The sequence below is a fragment of the Apteryx mantelli genome, chromosome 26 (assembly GCF_036417845.1).
Source record: "Apteryx mantelli isolate bAptMan1 chromosome 26, bAptMan1.hap1, whole genome shotgun sequence".
Classification (NCBI taxonomy): domain Eukaryota; kingdom Metazoa; phylum Chordata; class Aves; order Apterygiformes; family Apterygidae; genus Apteryx; species Apteryx mantelli.
In genome coordinates, this window is record NC_090003.1 from 4429837 (window position 1) to 4450455 (window position 20619).

The window sequence follows — 20619 nt, forward strand, 5'->3', positions numbered from 1 at the left end:
TATTTCTCATACATCAGGTTACTTCAGCTAGTTCTGTGAGGGAAAAGAGTACTTCCAAATCTAACTACCCACAGTTCAGATTATATGGCTCCGTATCTCAATTTCCTTTGACTCGGCTCTCATTACTACAGATTGTTTTGCAACTCAAGTTAAGAACACTAGATACATTTTTGTTAATAACCATAATAATAATAAAAAAACCCCAGCAAGTGTACCAACTTCCCTGAGAGGGAAGGGAGAGGAAAAGAGAATAACACACCTTTTTAAAGGAATCAGAGTGCAGAGGGGAGAAGATATCAAAATACCCAAACCCAAGACCATAATCCACCCTTAAACTGATAAGCAATTATTTTTATGATCATCTCAATTTCTGGTATATTTGGTATCATTTAGTTGTCTCCTCTTTTAGACTTACTACTCCTGCTATCTTCTTTGAATGAGATTTAATTAAACATATACTGATGTAAAAATTCAGTCGTCTTCCAAGGCTACATTCTCTGCTAAAGCGTCACCTTGACATCACTACAGGTAAGGCCATTATGTATGGCTTTTGCCACCATCCTTATTTATCATTACAAATACTTGTTTACCAACATATTGCTTCAAGGTTTAAAGAGATGATCTGCAGATGACAAGAAGTTCTGGAAGCTTTACAGCCTGGCTATCTTACTGTAGAACTGGGCGCTCAGCAGACTCCTTTCTTTTTGAAACTTAGTTCTGTTGGAGGTAATGTACCATACGTGCTGAAACAGTGATTTGGTTTGGGTGCTAATATCGCTCCCTTCATTCTGTGCTTGAAAAGGAAACACATGCATGACCTCCACAGTGGTTAAAAAAGCTCAAAGATGTTTATTTTGGCATAATTTAAAAAATACACAAACACATTACATTTCAATCCCTTGTTTTGGAATTATGTTATTTAGCTCAAAGCTGAGGGCTCATTAAAGCCTTTTTTTTTTAACGTTACTATTATTTTGGAGGGGGGTGAGAACCAAAACACCACATTATGTATTTAAATTGACAGTGCAAATGAACCAGAAACTGTTCAGACCAGAAGTCCACTGTGTCAGACAGCAATAATGAAAGCTGAACAGTTCCTGAAATGGAAAAAAAAAAAAAGTACAAATATCTGCTGCATTTAAAAGAGTTTGCTGGGGGGAAAGAGTAGGGGAGGGGGAAGAGAGATGTTAGCCTTCAGAAAAAACTTGACTGCACAGAAAAAGTTAGAGCATTAGACACCTGACATTGAACTAAGTTACAATACACACTTGAGGATCAAATAGGGTTCAGACAGATACATACATGTAGCAGGGGTGTGGGATATTTTTAAGTCCCAGTACAACAATGGCATGAATGCTCCTTCAACAATTTATGGATAGAAAGAACAGGTTAGCAACTACATAATTCAAAGATGTATCACTATCACTGACAGATTCACAAACAGAAACTCACGGCTTTAAAAGGTGCAGTTTCTTGGCATTATATTATTTGCATAGTTACTCCTTTTCCTTAAAGGTTAGGAAAATATTCAGCAACTAAGTTCAGGAAAAAGCTATTGCCTTCAAACAAATTTCTACCTGTGGAAAATCTCAGCAGTACAGAGATAAAAAGACATCAAAATGACTGAGACAAAACTGCCACCTCCTGAACAGGGAACATATGAATTATAAGCATATTTCATATTAAAATGTGAAACATCTCAAATGGAGTTGTCTGCTGTGCTTAGTTTTGTCCACTAGAACAAAAATTTCTTTTACCATTGCCATAGAAAGGCAATTTTAAGTATTTTCCATATAGCAATTCAGGCGTTTTTCTGAGTCAGCAGACCTTGCTTCTTCATGGTTTGTCCTTTATCCCTAGTCTTCGCCCTTGCTTGTTTGGATGCTACAAGAGATCTCATTCCTTGTTAGGAGAGAGATGTAAGTAATTATAACTGCACCGAAGCTTGCATAAAAACAGGTCTATTCAATAAGATAAACATATCCCCTCCCATACCAATTCTGATCCTATTGCTTTTAACAAGCCTCTAACCACAGGGGGAAGAGAATCTTGGATCTTTGCACTCTCCATATGGGCATCACATCAGCTCAAGACAGTTACGTTCACATTTTCTGACAGAGCGAATCAACTGCTCACTAATTTGTGATCATTATGTTCATGTCAGTGGCTGGTGATGAATAGCCACAAAGTCATTTATTTTAGGAGTATAGATCCATAATGTAAGGGCTAAACCAAAACAGGCAATAGCAACACAGGCAGGAGGGAGTGCACAAGCTGCTTAGGAATAATTTCATGCATGGTGACAGTGACACTTCAACCGATTTAGCAACCTCAAGTTTTTCACTCATTTCCCAGTCACCCACTCTCATGCCCATACCACTGTGCCCACTGTGATGATGTAAGTGTTCATGTGGCAACACAGTCAACCACACCAGGAAACAATTTGGTTCAAAGATAACCTAGGCAAAATAAATTAATTACAGCTATATCAATTTCCTGATCAAGTGCACTGCACAGTTGGCATCAGATGAGCAAGGTCAACCATCTGAGACTAGGAGCTATTTACACTGGCACTGTCAACGAGGCAATACTTGTAAAGCTCTGCCACAAGGTGCTGGTCTGCAGATGTCAGGCATGTTAATGAAGAGCTTGACTAAAGAAAACCCTTACTGCATTAGCAGGAATTCACCTGATCTCTCCAATTCATCTCAGTACTCATTGACATGTCTAAAGGATGCACAGCTACCCTCCAGGAAGTTTGGTTTCCCTTCAGCTGCTGTATTGAGGGAAATAAGCTAGTGGAGACCGTCTCTGCATGGCAGGCATAGCAGCCTATCAATTACAAAGCCATAGCAAATGGCTTTTTAATCCAAGGACCAAGCTGAAACCATTGGAAAGGCTTCCCAGCAAATTCACACACTTTGGATCAGACCCATACTGACCACAGCCTTCAACAGCAATGAGAACAACAGTATCTGGAGAGTTAAAAACCAAGGTCACCCAATGTCAAAGGCTGAAGAAGATGCTCCAAGAGGCATCAGTTTTTGCGTCAAAAGAATACTGCATTTTAAGTATTGTTATGTTCTCCTACAACACTAAAGCAGTGGCACTTAGTGTTAACATTTACAAGCGGGCCATTCAAACAAGCCCACACCCTTGAGTAATCCCAATATTTTGTGCTGGTCTGCAGCACCAAGACATTCAGCTCTGGAGATAGAGAACATATCACAATATAGGAAGAAAAACTTGACAAAACTGAAAGCGTACCAAAGAAAGGCAGATACTTTACAGATTTCAAACACAGCATCTGTAGGAGACAAATGAAACCACAGAGCTGGAATAGTGCATTTCAAGCCCACCAAAGCAGTTCACAGAACTGGATGTAGCCTGTCGTCAGCATCTTTACATTAGTTCATTTCTCTGTTAATATTTGGCACAAACCCCTTGACGCAGTAATTTGGTTGCATTTAGGTCAGCTGCTTGCGATGTTTTCCTGGCACTTCAGTGGATTTAGAAAAAGCTTCTTCGACACTGTGTACACTTACAAAGTCTTCAGTTAAGAATGAAGGCTAAACATTGCTGACCCTCGTTTCTGCAGAAGAGATCATAGCAGAAGATGCAGATGTCACTAGCGACCGTTCTCGTCTGACGTATCGTGGCTTCCGAACTGAAATGGTTGGCACAGAGACATCATTAGCATCTGCTGTATAAGCATGCCTTTATCATTAATTTATAATACAACATGCCAAGCAACAATCCCTGAGTGGCCAGAGTCATTCTGGACCATAAAAAAACCCCTACATGCAGCTGAGAATTAGCAAAAAGTCTACAAATACACTTTTTAAGTAAGTGTCTAATGGCCTATTAAATAAGGTGTTCACTACATACTGGCATTTCCATTATTTTTAAGTATTTACAGTACATATAGCTTTTCATTTTCAGCTCTACCAAGAACCCCCCAAACAACTGTTGGTGTTTTTTTTTTTTTTTTATAGCTTCATAGGTTAAGGTAAGGAAACTAAGGCTTTTCACAAGCAGTACTGCCTATCAGTTTAACAGCCAGGCCCAGACCAAATTCAGAACAAATGTAAATTAATGTTTAAAAGTTGAAGACTTTACTAATAAAAATTACATTTTATTTCTACCACCTTGATTAAAAAGGCCTATGCACACATTAGAAGAGGCCAGATATTTTGCTGAGTTTAAAAGGCCATTATTTCCCCACTTCTTAACAGATTTGATCTCACTTTGAAGTCAACATAAGTTCTGTCATTGTCTTCAAAGCAGACAGATCAAGCTTACAGACAAGATATTTTACAGTACTACCCTGAACAAATAAATGCACTTTCCTAGCCAGTCTAAATTAATTTCATGCATAAATATAAAATGAAACAATTTTCTTTAATTTGTGAAATATATCTTGTACCACCCATTTCTTTTTCAAGCTTTGTTGCCTGGTCAGAGACACTTGAAAGAATGCCCTTGATCTGACTAGATGTTTTCTATTGCCCTTTTAAATATATTTTAGAAGAGTCATGTTTAGATACTTTAGGTTTATTAAGCTCTCATTTGCACATTAACAACATAAGAACAGCACACACTACTTCCTAAAAGTAGCACAAATTTAGAGGCACACCAAAAAGAAAGCTTTTGCTTTTGCATTACCAAGACATAGTCTAGAACACTGGACTGAAGTTTGTACTTCTCAGTAACATTCATATGTAGAAACTATGAAGGTCTAGGGAGGAAAATTAAGCCAAGCTGATTAGATTAATTTTTCTCCAAGAAATAAATTTCTGCCTAAGTTTTTTATGCTTATTAAAATCCACCTTGCCAAAAAGAGTCAACCTACAAACAGCCTATGCACCACATACAAACAAAATGGTATATTCAAAACACTCTGTATGTCATTTGTTTCAAGAAACGTGATATGCTTCAAATCAGTGAGCCTGAAAATGAACCAACCTGGCATCATCAAGAAGACTCCAATACAGAAAACAGTTCCCCGACTGAATAACTTATTTTTCAGCACTTAAAAAAATATTCCATCTACTTGTAAAACTTCTCTATCCTAACTGTCAACGGCGCATTTTAACACAAAGTACTTAGTCAGTACTGTATGTCTACATTAATTAAAGCAATAAATCCCATCAAGAAGATCAACTGGACAGATTTCATTGGACTTCTGTCCCCTCAAGAGATTACATAGTTCTATACCAGGCTTCACAGGTAATTGTTTTGACTTGATGTGTATTCTTAGCATACCCACTTTGAGCTAGCTTCCTGCTTTCAATAATGAGATGCCAACAGGAGAATCTAACAGGGAAAATATTTGCAGCAATATGCCCTGGAGAACAGTTCCTCACCTGAAGAAGCAGGGGGAGGTATCATGGATGCCTGCATAACAGAAGAATGATCAAGTCAAACAGTGTACCTTTTCTCTTCACAGTCTCTCATTAAAAAAATAAATAAATAAAAATACAGGAACATTTTACAGTTTTCAGTAATTTTTAGTGTGCAAATAGTCTTTCTTGGAGAAAGTAGCTCAAGAGAATCCACATGGTCAGTATTCATCTTTTGTGTTTTCCTCAGTTTGGACAAAGAACCCAAAGACATGATTTGATTTCAGTTTCTCATACATGAGATTAGGTAGCTCCATCCTGAATTGTTAAAAGTTTAAGTTATTGTTTACTTGGCAGTTTATGCTTTCTTATTTGTATTAGAAGGACAGATTTTACTTACTGTTTCACTAGGCTGGAGAACAGATGCTAAAAGAGAGAGAGAGAGAGAGAAAGAGACTAACCATCATTAGTTTAGAAGGCCAGAACTGCTAGTTTTCTAAAAATGTATGTGCAACAGAATAGTTCTATTGATAAAAAAGGTTTTGTCACAAATAGAATCTTATATCCCTACCAAGGTTAAGGACTGAGAGAAATAAAACACCAAAACAGATCAGAATTTCAGAATTCCCATTAGTAGGATACATTGTCTGTAGGATTCTTTTCAGCATTAAAGATAAAGGGTTGCAAAGGTCTCCAAGAATGACTGGTTTTTCTTTCTAAGGAGATAGCCACAGCAGTGTCCCTTTAATATGAAGATGCTCCAATAGAGAAAAAAGCACCTTGAACCAGCTACCAGAAACAGGCAGTACAAATAGAAAGTGATCAAGTGGTCAAAAACGCAACCCCTTCTACAATTTGCAAGCTGCCTTTATTGGCCACATGATAATCATGATCCAGACAGAATGAGAGCTGGCACAACAATAAGCCAAAGAAACGTTTCTAACACTTCTTCTGCAAAGAAGAATCTCAATACTTTAGCCTGCTGGACCAAAGTGAACTAGCAGTACAAAATGAGGAAGGCAGGCTGGTATCACTGAAGCCTCAGCAGAGGTCTGGCGTCCTGCCAGTCTAAAGATGTGACAGCATGACAGCTCTTGACCCACCAAAAACCTAAGGAGAGTTTTGTACCAACTAAATTTACTTGAAGACACATTCAAAAGCAACTCAGAGGTTTCAGTTTGGCAGTTATTATTAAGAGTTCTTGTGGCACTGAGCCGTTTAAACTTTAGGTATCTACTGTTGTATACTTTTACATGAAGCAATACCACAGACACTGGAAAAATGATATGCCATTAGGTTACTATGACCAGATGCGACATTCCTGGCCACACAATAGAAGAGCCATATTGCTCCTCCTACCCCAATCTTTCTTCTCTTTTAAAATTGATTTCTATCATGACAGTCTAGCTTGGACTTGGTCTTGCAAGGTGCATCAATGAAAAAGAGAACAGATGTATGTTTAGTAGACCTAACCAATAAACAGCTTTCTGTTCAACAGAAGGAGCTCTCACATGGCAAATGCTATGCTAGAGGTTGTCATGGGAAGGTTTCGAAGGAACTATGTAGGAGGGGCAACACAGGGAGTCATAGATCAGCCTCACTTTTGTACAAAATGTTGGGCAAAATGGAGATATCAGCTTCCACATATTTTGCTCACCACCTCCCAGGAGCTGAAGACCAATAGAAGGAGGACACATGCAACAACTCCACTGGAACTGAAGCATCTGAAAAAGCCAGGTGGCTACATAGAGTCTTACGTATTGAGCTAAGTGCATCCCAGGTGTTTTTCCCCTAGCTTTTCTGGAATCACTGTGGCATGAACAAGTCAACTCATTCCGTTTTAGTTATGTGGATCCATTTCTCAGTTACAAAAATGGCAGAAATAAAGAATAAATTTCGTTATAAAAAGAAAAGCTAAGGTGGGTGTGCTGTAGAAAACATTCAGGCAGTTGGCTTCTTCAAGGCCCAGCAGTTCCTACATATAGAGGACACACACAGATGACTAAATAATGTAATAATGAGGAACCTCAAATACCATTCCCTTGCTACTGCTGCTGATTCATCCATGGTAAATCCACTGCCCTTTGGTGCTACACTTTCCTTTTCTCTGAACCAAGAATAAACAACAGCTGCTTTCTGTGAGGCTTTACAAATGTCTGGCATTTTGTGCATTGAAATAAACAGGTATTATTAAATTCTGTTAAAATGTGTTGTGTGTAAAAAGCACTGGGGCTTTCTGTTTGTTTTTAAGCAAATACCTAATATGCAGTGAAGCCTAATGACATGCATTGTACTACAGGAAATCTTCAGAAGCTGCAAAAAACACTAGTTGGGTTAGTCAGAGATACTGTGTAATATGCACCTAAGCACACTTAGACTGAGAACAGATATCCTCTGCATTGTCATAAAAACATGGCACCATAAACACACAGCAGGAGAAAATATTTCATTAGCTTGCATTGCTTTGGATGAATGGAAGAGATAACAGTAGCTACATAAAGTTAGAACAGTGACCTGAAGAAATTAAAAGGATTTTAAACTAGGAAATTGAGCAAAGGCCAAAACTTTACAGATGAAACAGGCAATTACTTAGAGGTATTTTACCTTTGTTTCTTCTGTAGAAAACGTTAGGAAGTTTATTGGCACGTTTGAGGTAGAAGAAAGAAGCAACAGACAGAATCAGGAATAAACTGATAAAAAATGTTCCCACAATAAGAGAGGCTGCCACTTCCGGGCCCCCTGAAAAATCAGAGAAAATACTATTGTCAGCTAGAAATCTCTTCCAATAGAATGGTTAAACAGAAAATACAGACCAACTTCCTGATCTTTATATGAGAAAGAAAAAAAAGAAACCCACATTTGTTTTTACACACCAAGTCCTTACAAAGGCCTCACCAAAACACTTGCTAAGATCTTCCCATATTCATTTAATTATATGACAACTTCCCCCTTCCCCCCAAAGTCAGCAAAGTCTTAGTCTTTACTTTCCTGAAGATGAACAAACATTTTTAACCCATCCTTTCCTTTTTTATATAACTTTCAAAACAAGTGCCAGCAGGCACTGATCATTAATATTAATTGCTATTTTGTTGCTTTAGTGAAGTCTCCTAAAGACAGGACTCATCAACAGACATTACACCACTGGTACAGTTCACCCAGTATTATGTTTTCCACAAGTGATTGATACAGAAAGCCTCCCAAGGAGGCGGACATTAGCAAGAGGTGCCCTCCCCCATCTCTACCCCCCTTCCCCTGCCCCAAACCCTGAATATTTGTTCTGCTGGTTTAATTTATTTGTTTTAAGGTTATGATCACAAATAGCAAGTATTTTAAGAAACAGAAGATGTTTACAGTCTTGTTACAGACAAACTGAAACAACAGATATTTCTGACAAGCTCTTCTTGAGAAGTCCACAGTCTGAACAGCAAGATATACTTCAGATCAAGTATATGTTGATGATAAGGCAAATGTTTGAAAGGGATCAGTAGTACCCAAGTTTGACTTGGCTCTATAGGTTTCCTTTTTAAGAGTACTGATGTTAAACACTTACTCTAAGTCACCTCATTTTGCATTCTACCTCCTGCTGAAGTGTGCAATGATGCTATCTAAATATTCTCAATTTGTATTATTCTTACCTGTGTCAAACAAATATTTGTAAGAGATTAAGTAGAAGTGACTGGTCAGCAGTGACAAAAATCTATCTATGGAAAGGCTAACCAAATTTTTCAGTCATGCAACAGGTGTGTAATGTTGTCTCGCTCCCTAAAAACCAAAACCCTTACAGCATAAGGTTCAAAAATCAAGTCATGGGGTTTCAGAAATAACCAGCTTGATTGATACAAGAAACCACTTCAAGACTGGTATAACAGGATGAATTCAGTAAAAGAAATGCAGTTACCTCAAAATTCAACTCTAAGACTTATAAAAGATTCTTGTTGAGAGCAAGGCAGAACAAGTAAAAATGGCTGCTACCTTTAGAGTAAAACTTGAAAAAAATATTTCCCCAAATGCCACATCATGAAGGAGTTGGTATGCAGTAGATAATGATGAAGCCTGCATCTGATATATATTCTATTTCCATTTCCATTTACTCACCTATGTTCTGTACGAAGGGAGTTACAGTGCTTATATTCATTTGGAAATTCATTCCTCTGATACCAGCTGTAATAAAAAAGACATTTTTAAAGCAAAGTCTTAACCTAATTGTGTATTTATTGAAAATCTGAGAAATATGATAGCCTTTTATTAAGTAATTCGAAATTGTAAAAGAATGCTGGTTTCTCCCATGAGAAAACAGCATTCTTAATATCACTTTTTGAATTTTAAAAAAGGAAGCGAACAGACATCATCATCATTTGTCCAAAGAGAAAACTATTAACTGGTACATTTCTCAGAAACTTAGATCAAGTTTCTTACCTCTTTCACTTAAAATATTTATAAGCAAACAAATGCATCTTAACTGTCAAATAAAAGTCACACATACAAAATGAATCTGGCCTCCTCCATATAGATTTTTCAGGGAACTCAAGTACATGATGAATTACTTGTGCTCTGGAGAAGTCCCTAGCAAACGCCCACGGCAAATGCCTTTTCCTAAAAGCAAAGATCAAAGCATTCAAGAAATTCAGCATTTATTATATCTGTCTGATACAGGTCCTACCCCGCAAGTTTAATCATTTTGATTTTTAGGACTTTGCTTTTTTATTTTGAGAACTTCTATTCATCACGATTATGCTACTTTTTTCATGTTGCATTTGGTTTCGCAGATTAGGTGCTTTTAAGACATAACAAGACTTTGAATTCTTTTCTCTTCCTAGTTTCTGGAATGGTTTCACAGCACTCTGCACAATTGCTGCCAGCTCAGCTTGAAAGTTTCCATAGGTTTTGTTGAGTGTCTAATTCAAAACTTCCAAGATACATTAGGACTCTAGAAAAGGTTGAAATTTTGTAATGATGGGGAAAAGATTCTGAAACATTCAATTCTTCCTTGAATGTTCTTTGCTGGACTACATATGCAAGAAGAGATCTCAATACCAAAAGATTTCCATCAAAATAAAAGGATGGTAAATGACTTACTATTTCTGCAATCAGTCAGATTGTAAACAGTTGCAACAGGAAGGGTTTCATTTTTGCATTTAATGCAGCTACTACTACCATCCTCATTCCATCGCCTGTAACAACCTGCATAAGAATAAGATGTACAGTGATCTGAAAACAGCAAAAGCAGCCCTGGCGTTATTTCCTGGTCTTCAGAAAGAAGTAGAGGTGACAGAAATTCCCTCAGTTCGGCCTACCAATCACAAAAGTTTCTTGCTTCCTATCACACTACACAAGTTAAAGTTTCATTTCCAAGTGTTTATTCCAGAAAAGATGCAACCTTTTAGGAGACAGAAAAGGAGAAAGTTACAAGCAAACAACTCCCAGAAGACACAGCTCCATTCGGCATTTCACATATTTTAGTTTAAAGAAAAATGGGAAGTTTCTGACAATCTGTAAGAACCCTCAACAATACTAAGAAAGAAGCACCATTCTGCTTTTTATCTTCAGAGGTCATACACTGTTGAAATAGAATTTAATGCCACTGTTACATATAGTATTGAAAACATAAGTAGGCAGGGACAAAGATGCTAAGAACCAGAAAAGAGTGCACTTAGATGAAAGAAGATGCGGCGGTCCCTACAGTGAATCACGTGAATGATGGCAAACTAACGGTATGAATGCTACCATAATGCAGCCTGTTTCTATGCCTCAGTATTCTCTAGTATTGTACTATTTGTTTCACTTCAAAAAGAACCCAAGACCGTTTAAACTAGTCTGTGACAGACAGCAAGCGTTTTGTATCAGCTACCCTAACAGAGAAGGCTGGAACCTGATTAAAATTTCATCTTAGGCAATATCTTCAATGTCCAAGTCTCTCAATTTATGTTTAAAAGGATATATTGCTATCTCTCCATTTAAAAAAAAAAAAGTTATGGCATGTCTTCAATAACAACTTTATTTAATACAATAAAGCTGTGGCGGTTTCACTTCAGGCTTGTGTCATAAGACGCAAGACATGAAGATTAGGATATTCCCACTAGACCATATTACAGCCTAAATTTTAAAGGAAAAAAACCCCACCCTTATTGTGCTGGCTAAAATCCAGTTCTTTAGAGTCTTGGGCCAAACTGGTATCAATTATCCCATAAAGCACACAATTAGTAAGGTGCTGATTTGAAAACAACTCTGCTGTTACATTTTCCTGAGAGGAAAGCGGCACACTTGATGCCTACAGTCATGAATTATATCTGACATTTAATCTAAACACAAACAGGCCCAATGTAAGGTCAAAGACTTTCTACAGTAATAGGAAGGAAGCTTCAAAGCACTTATCTGACACCAAAGATTTTGGCAATTACCATTTTACAGTATGATTTAACAAAATGCAATTTCCTACCTTAGAGATAATTGTTTATACCATGTCTAAGATCATTTAGAAGTAGAAATGAATACAGTAATAAAGCAACAGTTAAAGAAGCTAACAAGGCACTGAAATTACACTTAAAATGCTTTTTAAGAAAGAAATTCACAAGGAAATTACTGAATCCAGAACGTGGTCCCAATTTTTAAAACGCTAATCCTCTTGTTAATGTGGGTCTGAAGCAGTTTCCTTGCTTTTTCTATATGATTAAAAAAAAAAAATCATTTAAAAAAAAAAAGGGAGATCACCCTTTTATGCTATTGGTGGAAAGTGACCAAAGAAGTTTTAAATTCCATTTAGGGAAAAAAACCTCTACTTTAAATGACACAAGGAAGAATGAGGCATTCTGTGCTAACAAGAGAACACTGAAGCTATTCTTACTGCTCCGTTAGGTATACTTTACTACATTTTTCTTTTCATGCCCATTATATGCACTAGCTCTTACATAATCCAACTGCACACTAAATAAAAAGGTTAAAAAAAAAGAAACAAAAAACAAGCTTAATAATAAGAATCTATTCTGCTTCCCATGCAAGGACAACTTTTGTGAGTCATAACCAGCAATACCTGTGTGCATACAGAGGAATAAAGACCTCAAGATGCACATGCACTAATTATAATTTTCCCTCCCCACATAATCAGATGCTGTATTTTGGTGCTAGCTATCAAAAACAATCCGAAATTTCATAAATGACACACTATACCTGGACTGCACTGGTTGGTTACTGGACAGGAACTGTTTGTATCCCAAACATCCACACAACATTCTGTCTCTGAAACCTAAGAAAAAAAATCACAATACATTTTCCAAAGTTCTTGGCTTTACTAAAATAATTCAGTAAAATCTACAGAGGATGTAGAGGAATAAGGTGTAACTACAGCCAATACTTGCAGTAACTTTTTTTTTTTTTTAACGTTAAGCAACATTACAAGAAAAGAAGGGACACCATCGAGCTCATTTTGACTTGTCAGCTGCTGCTCAAATCAAGGTTTGATAACACATGTACAAGAAGCTATACATTAATGCTGACTTTAGAACAAGCCTCGAAAAATTGCTTTAGAAAATATTTGCTAAATTCTTCAGAAAGAGGCACAGTTCAGAGGGGGAGTTATCCTTCCCATGGCACCACACAACTGCCCTAACAGTTTTGCTCAGAATTCATTCTTCACTTCAAAACTCTTCAAAAGTTTTACTTTTGTATTTAAATCTCCTTTCTCAAAACATCTTTAGAAGATTATAAACATTTTTAAACTACAGTAGGACTTAAGTATAAAGAAACAAACTCTTTTAACTTTAGGATGCCAGTACTAAGCAGTAGTCAAAACGATTCACACCCATCTGGGAAATTTAGAAAAAGAATGACTCAAAGGAAGGATAAATTATTAGCAAAAAGACTGGAAAAAACAGTTGGCAATGAATACCCATATTGCTACCAATGATAACATCTACATAAAGCAGAGCAATCCAGCAGAACTACAAAAGCTTCTTCCTTCAACATTTACATCAAAAAAAAAAAAAAAAACTTTACACATTGTGAAAGCAGGTAGTTTATTTTAATTTTTTGTTTGTTTAGGTAAAAGCCAGTTCCAAAATGATTCATAAATGACTACAAGTTGTGATTTAAATGTAGAGATAGATGGTTGCTAGGAATTCTATGGTTCTTTTGACAGATATTATTAAAACCCTTATAGGCCTGGGCATACCCACTTTCTGCATGTGTACAAGAAAAATAAGCCATGTAGCTCCTATGCCTTTTTAAGTTTTGCAGGTACCTTCCCCTAAAGAAGACAGTAAGTCAAGCCAGCCTTAAAAAGAGATGAAGTATCCTTGTTCAAAAGTAACAAGATCTGACCTATATTCAACCAAATAAATAACATTAAAATATACTTAACATGTAACAGCCAGTCCTATCTGCTAATCAGCAAAATCCATGAAATCCAGAGGCGGCAAAAAGCAAAGCTATCAGGAAAAATGGCTGGGACAGTCAAAACTGCAATTATTAGGCAGACTTCATGCTGTTAGTGCTTCATGAGGAGAAAGGCAGATTACAGTAAAGAACCAAAGATCAACAGACAACACACTTAAGCCCAGTTTCTTAAAAAGATTTGTTGATCAAACTCTCCTGGAAGCAGAGTTTTATATTCTGACCTTTTTCTGTTACATGAGGCAGTACTGGCTTCAGAGCTCTTCAGTCACTTGTAAAGTTAACTTTTTGGTATCCATGTTTGGGACTGTTCGTAGTTTAACTGCCAGGAAGCTTGAAAAGTGTGTTTTCCCATATCAAGGTATTCCCCCTCCAGTGTGAAGTGTTGCCAGTTGCATCCCCGCTAGCCTACAGGCACTAGGAAGGATTCCATGCTTTAACAGGCGAGCAGCCCTCACAACAAATTCTTCCTCTGTAAATGCTCCAGTTAATGACCGGCAGCAATACAGCAGTTCTAGAGCATCTTCTCCCACTCTTTCCTCACACATGGGGCAAAATTTGCCTGGACTGTTGAACTAATCTTCAAAAGAAAATACCACTTGAAGAAAATGAAAACTTAATGCTGATATTTATAGGAAATACAGGCTACATTAATTTGCCTTGAATTAGAAAGCCTTCTATAAACTGCAATTATGAAGGGAAAAAATGTTGACCCTCTGGTTTTCAGAGTACCTAGCATCACAAAGCAAGAAGTACCTACCGAACTTTCAGTAGATTTGCTGGCAACTTCTGCTACAAGTTTAGTTAAGAGAAGGACATATGGCACCTCCATGCCCAGGAATGACAGAGGTCTAAATAAGAACAGGGAAAGAAATCAGAATGTCTTATTAATGACAGAGAAATTAGGCTTTCCCTTTGCTAAGAAACTTCTGCCAAAACATTCGTTTTATTTGAATGCAAAGGCCTTTAATTAAATATGCCAAAGGGGAATGACTTACCTTGGTTAAAGGTACAAATTTGAGACATTCAGAATTTTCCCTCCAGCTGCAGAGGGGCAGGTTTCCGGCTATGGCTGACTGTGGTTGCTAAGAAACAAGGAGCCTTATCAGTCTGTTCCAAACAGGGCGATGCAGAGACTATTCCACACCCAGGACCTAAAAATCAATGTGATTGCAATAGAACAGTTACTGCCTGGCCCCAGTGCTGATAAGCCTCCCCACAGTAACAGAGTCCTCCGGCTGCAGCACTGAACTGTGATGGATTTGTATCAGGACAGAGAGGACACAGCACCTTGAAAAGACAATACTGCAATTAATTTTTCCCGTAACACAGTTATGAAGCATTAATGAAGTCAGCCTGTTAATAAGCAATATTTCTCAATTGTCTGAAAACAGTTCTTCTCAATCTGGAGCAGAATACTTTGTACAGTCTGTTACATATCTCAAGCCCCCCCCCCCCAACACACACTTTCCCCATATAACTGCACATACAAACCAAATAAAGCCCACACTTCTTATATTAAATTGTTTGGATAAAAGTGATACGTCATTCTTGATCTGCATTGTCCAGACACTTCCTATGTCAATACTACAATATCTACCCATTCCCTTGTCAATATGTTGTTGAAAGCCACATCCACTTTCTCTCTCCAACTACTTTATGTGCTGCCTGGCAGCTTTAGAAAAACATAGTCTTTCATATTATAAATAAAACATGGGAACAGACAACACTCTTTAACTGAGGCTTAATAAGAGGAAAGTGTTGGAAAGAAAGCCTGCAAGCTGTATGGGAAAACTCCTTCAGTAACTCTTTCAGAAAATGAAATGTTTCTGGTTTCTTTTTAAATAAAAAAATCTAGTGATGAGTTTTAAACTACTGTAAAATACGTATCACAACCCCTGTAAATTGTTTGTTTGAAGAAAAACAATCACTGAACAGTTTCTACAATTAATTTCTATTCAATTTTTGAAATTACTTACACATATCCTGTTATCTCAACTTCAAAATAAAATTAGTTCAGCTTGGTAGGAAAACTTATTATTGCCTTCTGCTATCCACTAAAAGCTCTAAGACCAAGGACTGAAAATCCTGAAAAGCAAACTCCAGTCTTATTGCTACAGGTAATTTCTACAGTTAAGGAAGGTTTGGGCAGAGCACGAGAAGCTCACACTCTCACAATATCTTTTGATTTAAACATAACAATGGATGTCAAGTCTGTTGGCATCAAGTTGATCATCCATGATTTCATCAGTTCACATTTACATACATGGCTACAGTGACACCTATGCTGAAGTGAAAAGCTGGCAGTCAGTACAAGTGCACTATGCACATGACGCTAGCCACAAAGAACAAGACAGCCTCATTAGCCTTGCTGTTGGAAATGTAGATTATACGAACCAGGGAATGTAAGCAGCAAGGAGCCCTGACACACAGAGGCATTCACCAGAATCAGACACGAAGAGCTAGTTAGCTTCAGGAATGACACCACCACCACATCCTGAAAATGAAGATGGGTTATGGCACTTACAGAACTGCTGGAAAGAGATGGCACAGCCAAAAATGGGAAGGAAAATTTAGCTTTGGGAAATTTAACAGAAGGATGGAAAGATACATTTCTAATCTACAACTAGGTTCACAAATTAATGATTAAAAAGCATTAAGATATTATTTTTCAGCAATGCGCGGGATGACAAGATACCTCAAATGCAAACATCTGTTCTAATAAAAAGGTGATGACATCTCAGCAGATGAAAGGAAATAACTTTTCTACAGTACAGTGCACTGTACAGTGCACCCCAGAAGCCAAGAACTCCTAGCTTATAGCTTTGATGGCACCACTTTCTTCTTGAGCAAATTTGAGCAGAACAGAAGCTACTTATGATTCAAGTAAGTGATTGCAAATGCAGGCATTGCACTTACCTAGTTTGACAGAGAGCTTTCCGCTTGTATATCCTAGTATAGAGTGCTTCTATAAATGCTATGAATAATCTTGTATTAATTGCATGGATGCAGCTTTAATTTGCACATTTAACCTTTTAAAAACAGTAGGATTTTTCTCTTTATGCCTTTGTACTGCAGTAAAGGTTTAGTAACTTTTAGAGTTAAGTAAATTTTAGGGTTTTTCAAGGCAGTCCAGCAGAGCCTAACATTAAAACAATCTCAAGGATGTGCATATGGATGGATGTATTTTAAACAAATACATTCACAGTTTGCCTTATTATCTATCAGTTTTCTACACCCCATCTTCAAAAATGAGATATTGCTTCTTGGTTGAGAAAGGCTTCCTCTGAGGAAAACAGTCACAGTTGGTAAAGCCATTTGTGGATAACTTCTTCATCATTTTGGACACTATGCACAGATTTTTGTCAATACTTGATTATTATAATAACTGTAAATACTGTGAGAAGGCAGATGAAAAAGCAACTTGTTTAAACAAGTATATTTTTGTCATCTAGAAAAATACCTATTTTCAGGTACAAGTCATGCTAAACAAGAAAACATTTGTGAAACTAGCCACTGCCAAAGTTCCCAATCCTCCTCTTTGTGAAATGGAAATAGCCATACACCATAAGCTTGACATTGGCTACCTTTCCATTCCTGAAATAAATTAAGTTACTAATCAACAAGAGCATTGCATTTGAGGACAGATATTTGTTCACAGCCACTAGTGATTGTAACAAACTAGAACGCCCTGCAGCTATTCCAGTAGAAATAGGACACAAGATCTAACTGTCCTCAAATCATCAGAGACTTGATATTTTTTATTTCTGTGAAAGAGATGGATAACATTTTTTTTTAAAAAAATACATTTTGTTTGAACCAGTTTTAAGTGCAGGAAAATGAAAGCAGAGATGAACAAATTGCTTAAAACTCCCAAACATACTAAAAGAATGTTACATTTACTTGATTTACATTTACTCCAGCTCCCAGAACCACTTCATCACATCCTACTAGATTCTCTTTCAGACAATAAATATCAGAGGCCCATAACAATATATAAAATATTATCTGTCTGAATGAGGCAGAAAGACAGGAATTCACACCATGAAGGTAACACTATTTATGTGTTTTTTCATTTAGGGTAATATCCATGAAAATTATTAGACAGAACGAAACATCAAATTCTTTACTTCTAATAATAAGAAAACACATGCAGTGTTTCTAAAGTTTGGTTGTGCCACAGCTCAATGAGGTTGAAAAGAGCTTTTGGCTTGTAAGTCAAAAGACCAATCAAGTGCAGACTGCCAAACAAGACAGCAAGTTCAAGCAGGGATTTGCACTATTGATTGGCCGGCCTCCCCTTACAAAAACACGGAAGTAACACAACTCATTTTACAGCTTTCCAACCACAAGCCAATCATAACCTTTTTATTGCCAAACTGAACACTATTTTCTGTCATAATTTTAATTTTAGAAAGGAAAAGCTCTAGAGCCTCCAAGACATTCAGTACGTGCTAATGTGAGCCATGCCACAGAATGAGGTAGCTGAAGTTTTATTTTTTAAATTAGGTATGTAAATTGATCACGGTAAGATGCACACCAAAACAATTTACAAGTTAAAAAGCCCTACGTCTGCCCATGGAATATGTTTTATGTTTGGCCGTGTTTTCTCTTCAGATTAAGAAAATAATAATGTCATGCACAAACCAGAGCCCAAATTAGAAAGTATTTATGCTGTAGATGCCAGCACAGTTTTGAGAACACAGACATTTTAATTTAAAAAGGATTTCACACCAGAGTTCCACATTTGAAACAAATCTCGAATCACTCGCCAGTGCTACAATACACAAGTTAAATACATCAAGCTTTTCCTATGTGGTATTTTTTCTCATTGCCTTAAAAAACACCCATACAATTCATGATGAACGCTAAGCACTAGAGAGTTTTCTCCCCCACTCCTGAAAGCAAAAGTGCTTTATTTCATCTTTATGTCTACCTTTTCCATACCTATAGTTGTATATCTATTATCTATGTTGTATTGTCAGTATCTCTCCAGCTTGAAGCATTGCTGGAACATTGGATGAGCAAGGTATTTTTTTCAGGTACAGAGAAAAAGAAGATGACATTGAAAAGAAATGTTGCTGTGGTAGTTTTACAATTCACTTAGATCAGAGTTTGAAATGGTATCACCCTCATTCTGCCAAGGGGTTTCTTAGTTCTGACATGGCCTTGAATTAATCATGACAAACAGTGATATCAGAAGAGACCAAATGCAGTTTCACCAACCACAGACTTGTAAAGGCCTAAACTCTCACTTACCAGCTCCCTCAGAGGCACGCAGGAGAATATTGCATCTTCCTTAGATAACACTGAATGCTTATGATATGTGGTTTACTACTAATTTCTCATTGACTCATTCTCATTCTCAAATGTTTCACAACGATGTGCACAGTAGAAGAATAGGTGTGGGTTGTGCTTAGAACAATCCTTTATAAATTAAAGCTGAAGCACAACTTGTTTTCCAGCTTTCTTAACATAAACCCAAGATAAGAACTACTCCCCCTGCCATCACAACGGAATGATTATAAAACAGGCCAGCAACCAACAATTAAAAAAACCACACCTTCCATTCCAGACAATTAAGATCTCTGCTCTAAGCTAGGCACTACTTAAAAAGCAGTTACATACTGGGAATGTGCCTAGAGCAGACACTAGTGAACACCAACACGTACTCCTGTTCAGTCAACTAAAATTTGGCTGTAACACCTGCTAGTATTACAGCTGTCGTTGCAGTCTTGAAGCCGAGAGCAGAAATGAATACTGGCACAGCTTGGTTGCCAACAGTGTACCATATACTACAGGGAACGATGTTTGGGAAACTCAGCACAGGCACAGGCTGTTTTGTCTGCCCTCCCGGCAATACGGCAACGAAAGTCTGTGTTAAGTTGTACGTACTTCTTGGAAGTTTAACCCCCCCAAAAAAAGAAAAACCCAAACCCGCAAAAGTCCCAGATCGCCAAACTGCGATGAACTGTTAGTTTATTGGAGGAGCCGGGGGAAGGTATCAAAACTTTTATTTGGCCTTAAGAGATGATTCATTTGCAAATGTGTCTTGAAAAAAACTGCACTTAAAATACAGCAGAGGCCACTTAAGACGCCCGAGGAACCAAACAGCCTCGGGGAAGCTCGGGCAGGAGGCAGAAAGACGAGCGACCCTCCCAGGCTCACCGCGCGCGGCCACCCTCCGCCGCGGCCCCGCTCCCCTCCGCCGCGACGGACGCGCTGTCCCCCAGGGGACGCGCCCTCCCCACCCCCCTGCTTCCGCGCCTCGCCCCCCGCTAAATGCATGGCGAAGTGCTGTCTTCTGCCGCCGCGCCCGGGGCCGGGCAGGGGCTCGCCCTCCGCGCCGCTCGCCGCCGGCCCCGGGCCCTCGCCGCGGGCGCCGGGGCAGCAGCCGGCCGGCCGCCTCCGCCGGCACCGGGCGGACCGGGCCGCGGCGCGGAGACCGCTCCGCCCGGGCAGCGGGGGCGGGGGCGAGCAAGGCCCGCTGCTGCCTGCGGCGGGGCAGGAGCCTGCTGCACCGCCCCCGCCACTTCGCCTCGCCTCGCCGCATCTGCCTGGCGACACCCCCCACGCCCCAACTACGGGGCAGCGCCCAGGGCCTGGCCGCCAGCCCCGCGCCCTCACGGCCTCCCGCGCTGCCTCCTCACCTGAGGAAACAACCCCCGGTAGCGCCAGCGGCAGGTTCCCTTTCGTACCCCCCGCCCTCTGGCGGCGCGCTGCCCGCTCCTTCCCGCGCCACCCCGGGAGTTGTAGTTCCTTCCCTGCCCGCCGCACCTCGGGCTCAGGGGAACGGTCCGGAGGCCGGAACTACAAGTCCCAGCAGCCCTCGCGCCGCGCCCTACCTGTGCGCTCCTCCCCGCAGGTAAACCCCTCTCCTCAGCCTGCTCCT

At 38.8% G+C, this 20619-nt stretch overlaps 1 protein-coding gene across 2 annotated transcripts; it reads right to left on the reverse strand.

Moving 5' to 3' along the window:
- Positions 1-829: 829 nt before the first annotated feature.
- Positions 830-20409, reverse strand: C26H1orf159 (chromosome 26 C1orf159 homolog). 2 transcript variants are annotated; one of them, XM_013956056.2, is made up of 10 exons: positions 20378-20409; positions 14726-14881; positions 14488-14578; positions 12507-12582; positions 10419-10523; positions 9438-9503; positions 7947-8081; positions 5743-5768; positions 5367-5397; positions 830-3667 (listed from the first exon to the last, which is right to left on the reverse strand). In XM_013956056.2, exons 3-10 carry the CDS (start codon positions 14557-14559, stop codon positions 3570-3572), a joined length of 609 nt encoding a protein of 202 aa, XP_013811510.1. In that variant the 5' UTR covers positions 14560-14578; positions 14726-14881; positions 20378-20409; the 3' UTR covers positions 830-3569. The 2 variants fall into 2 exon arrangements, with proteins under 2 accessions (XP_013811510.1, XP_013811511.1); XM_013956057.2 differs by lacking the exon at positions 5743-5768.
- Between the last annotated feature and the right edge of the window lie 210 nt (positions 20410-20619).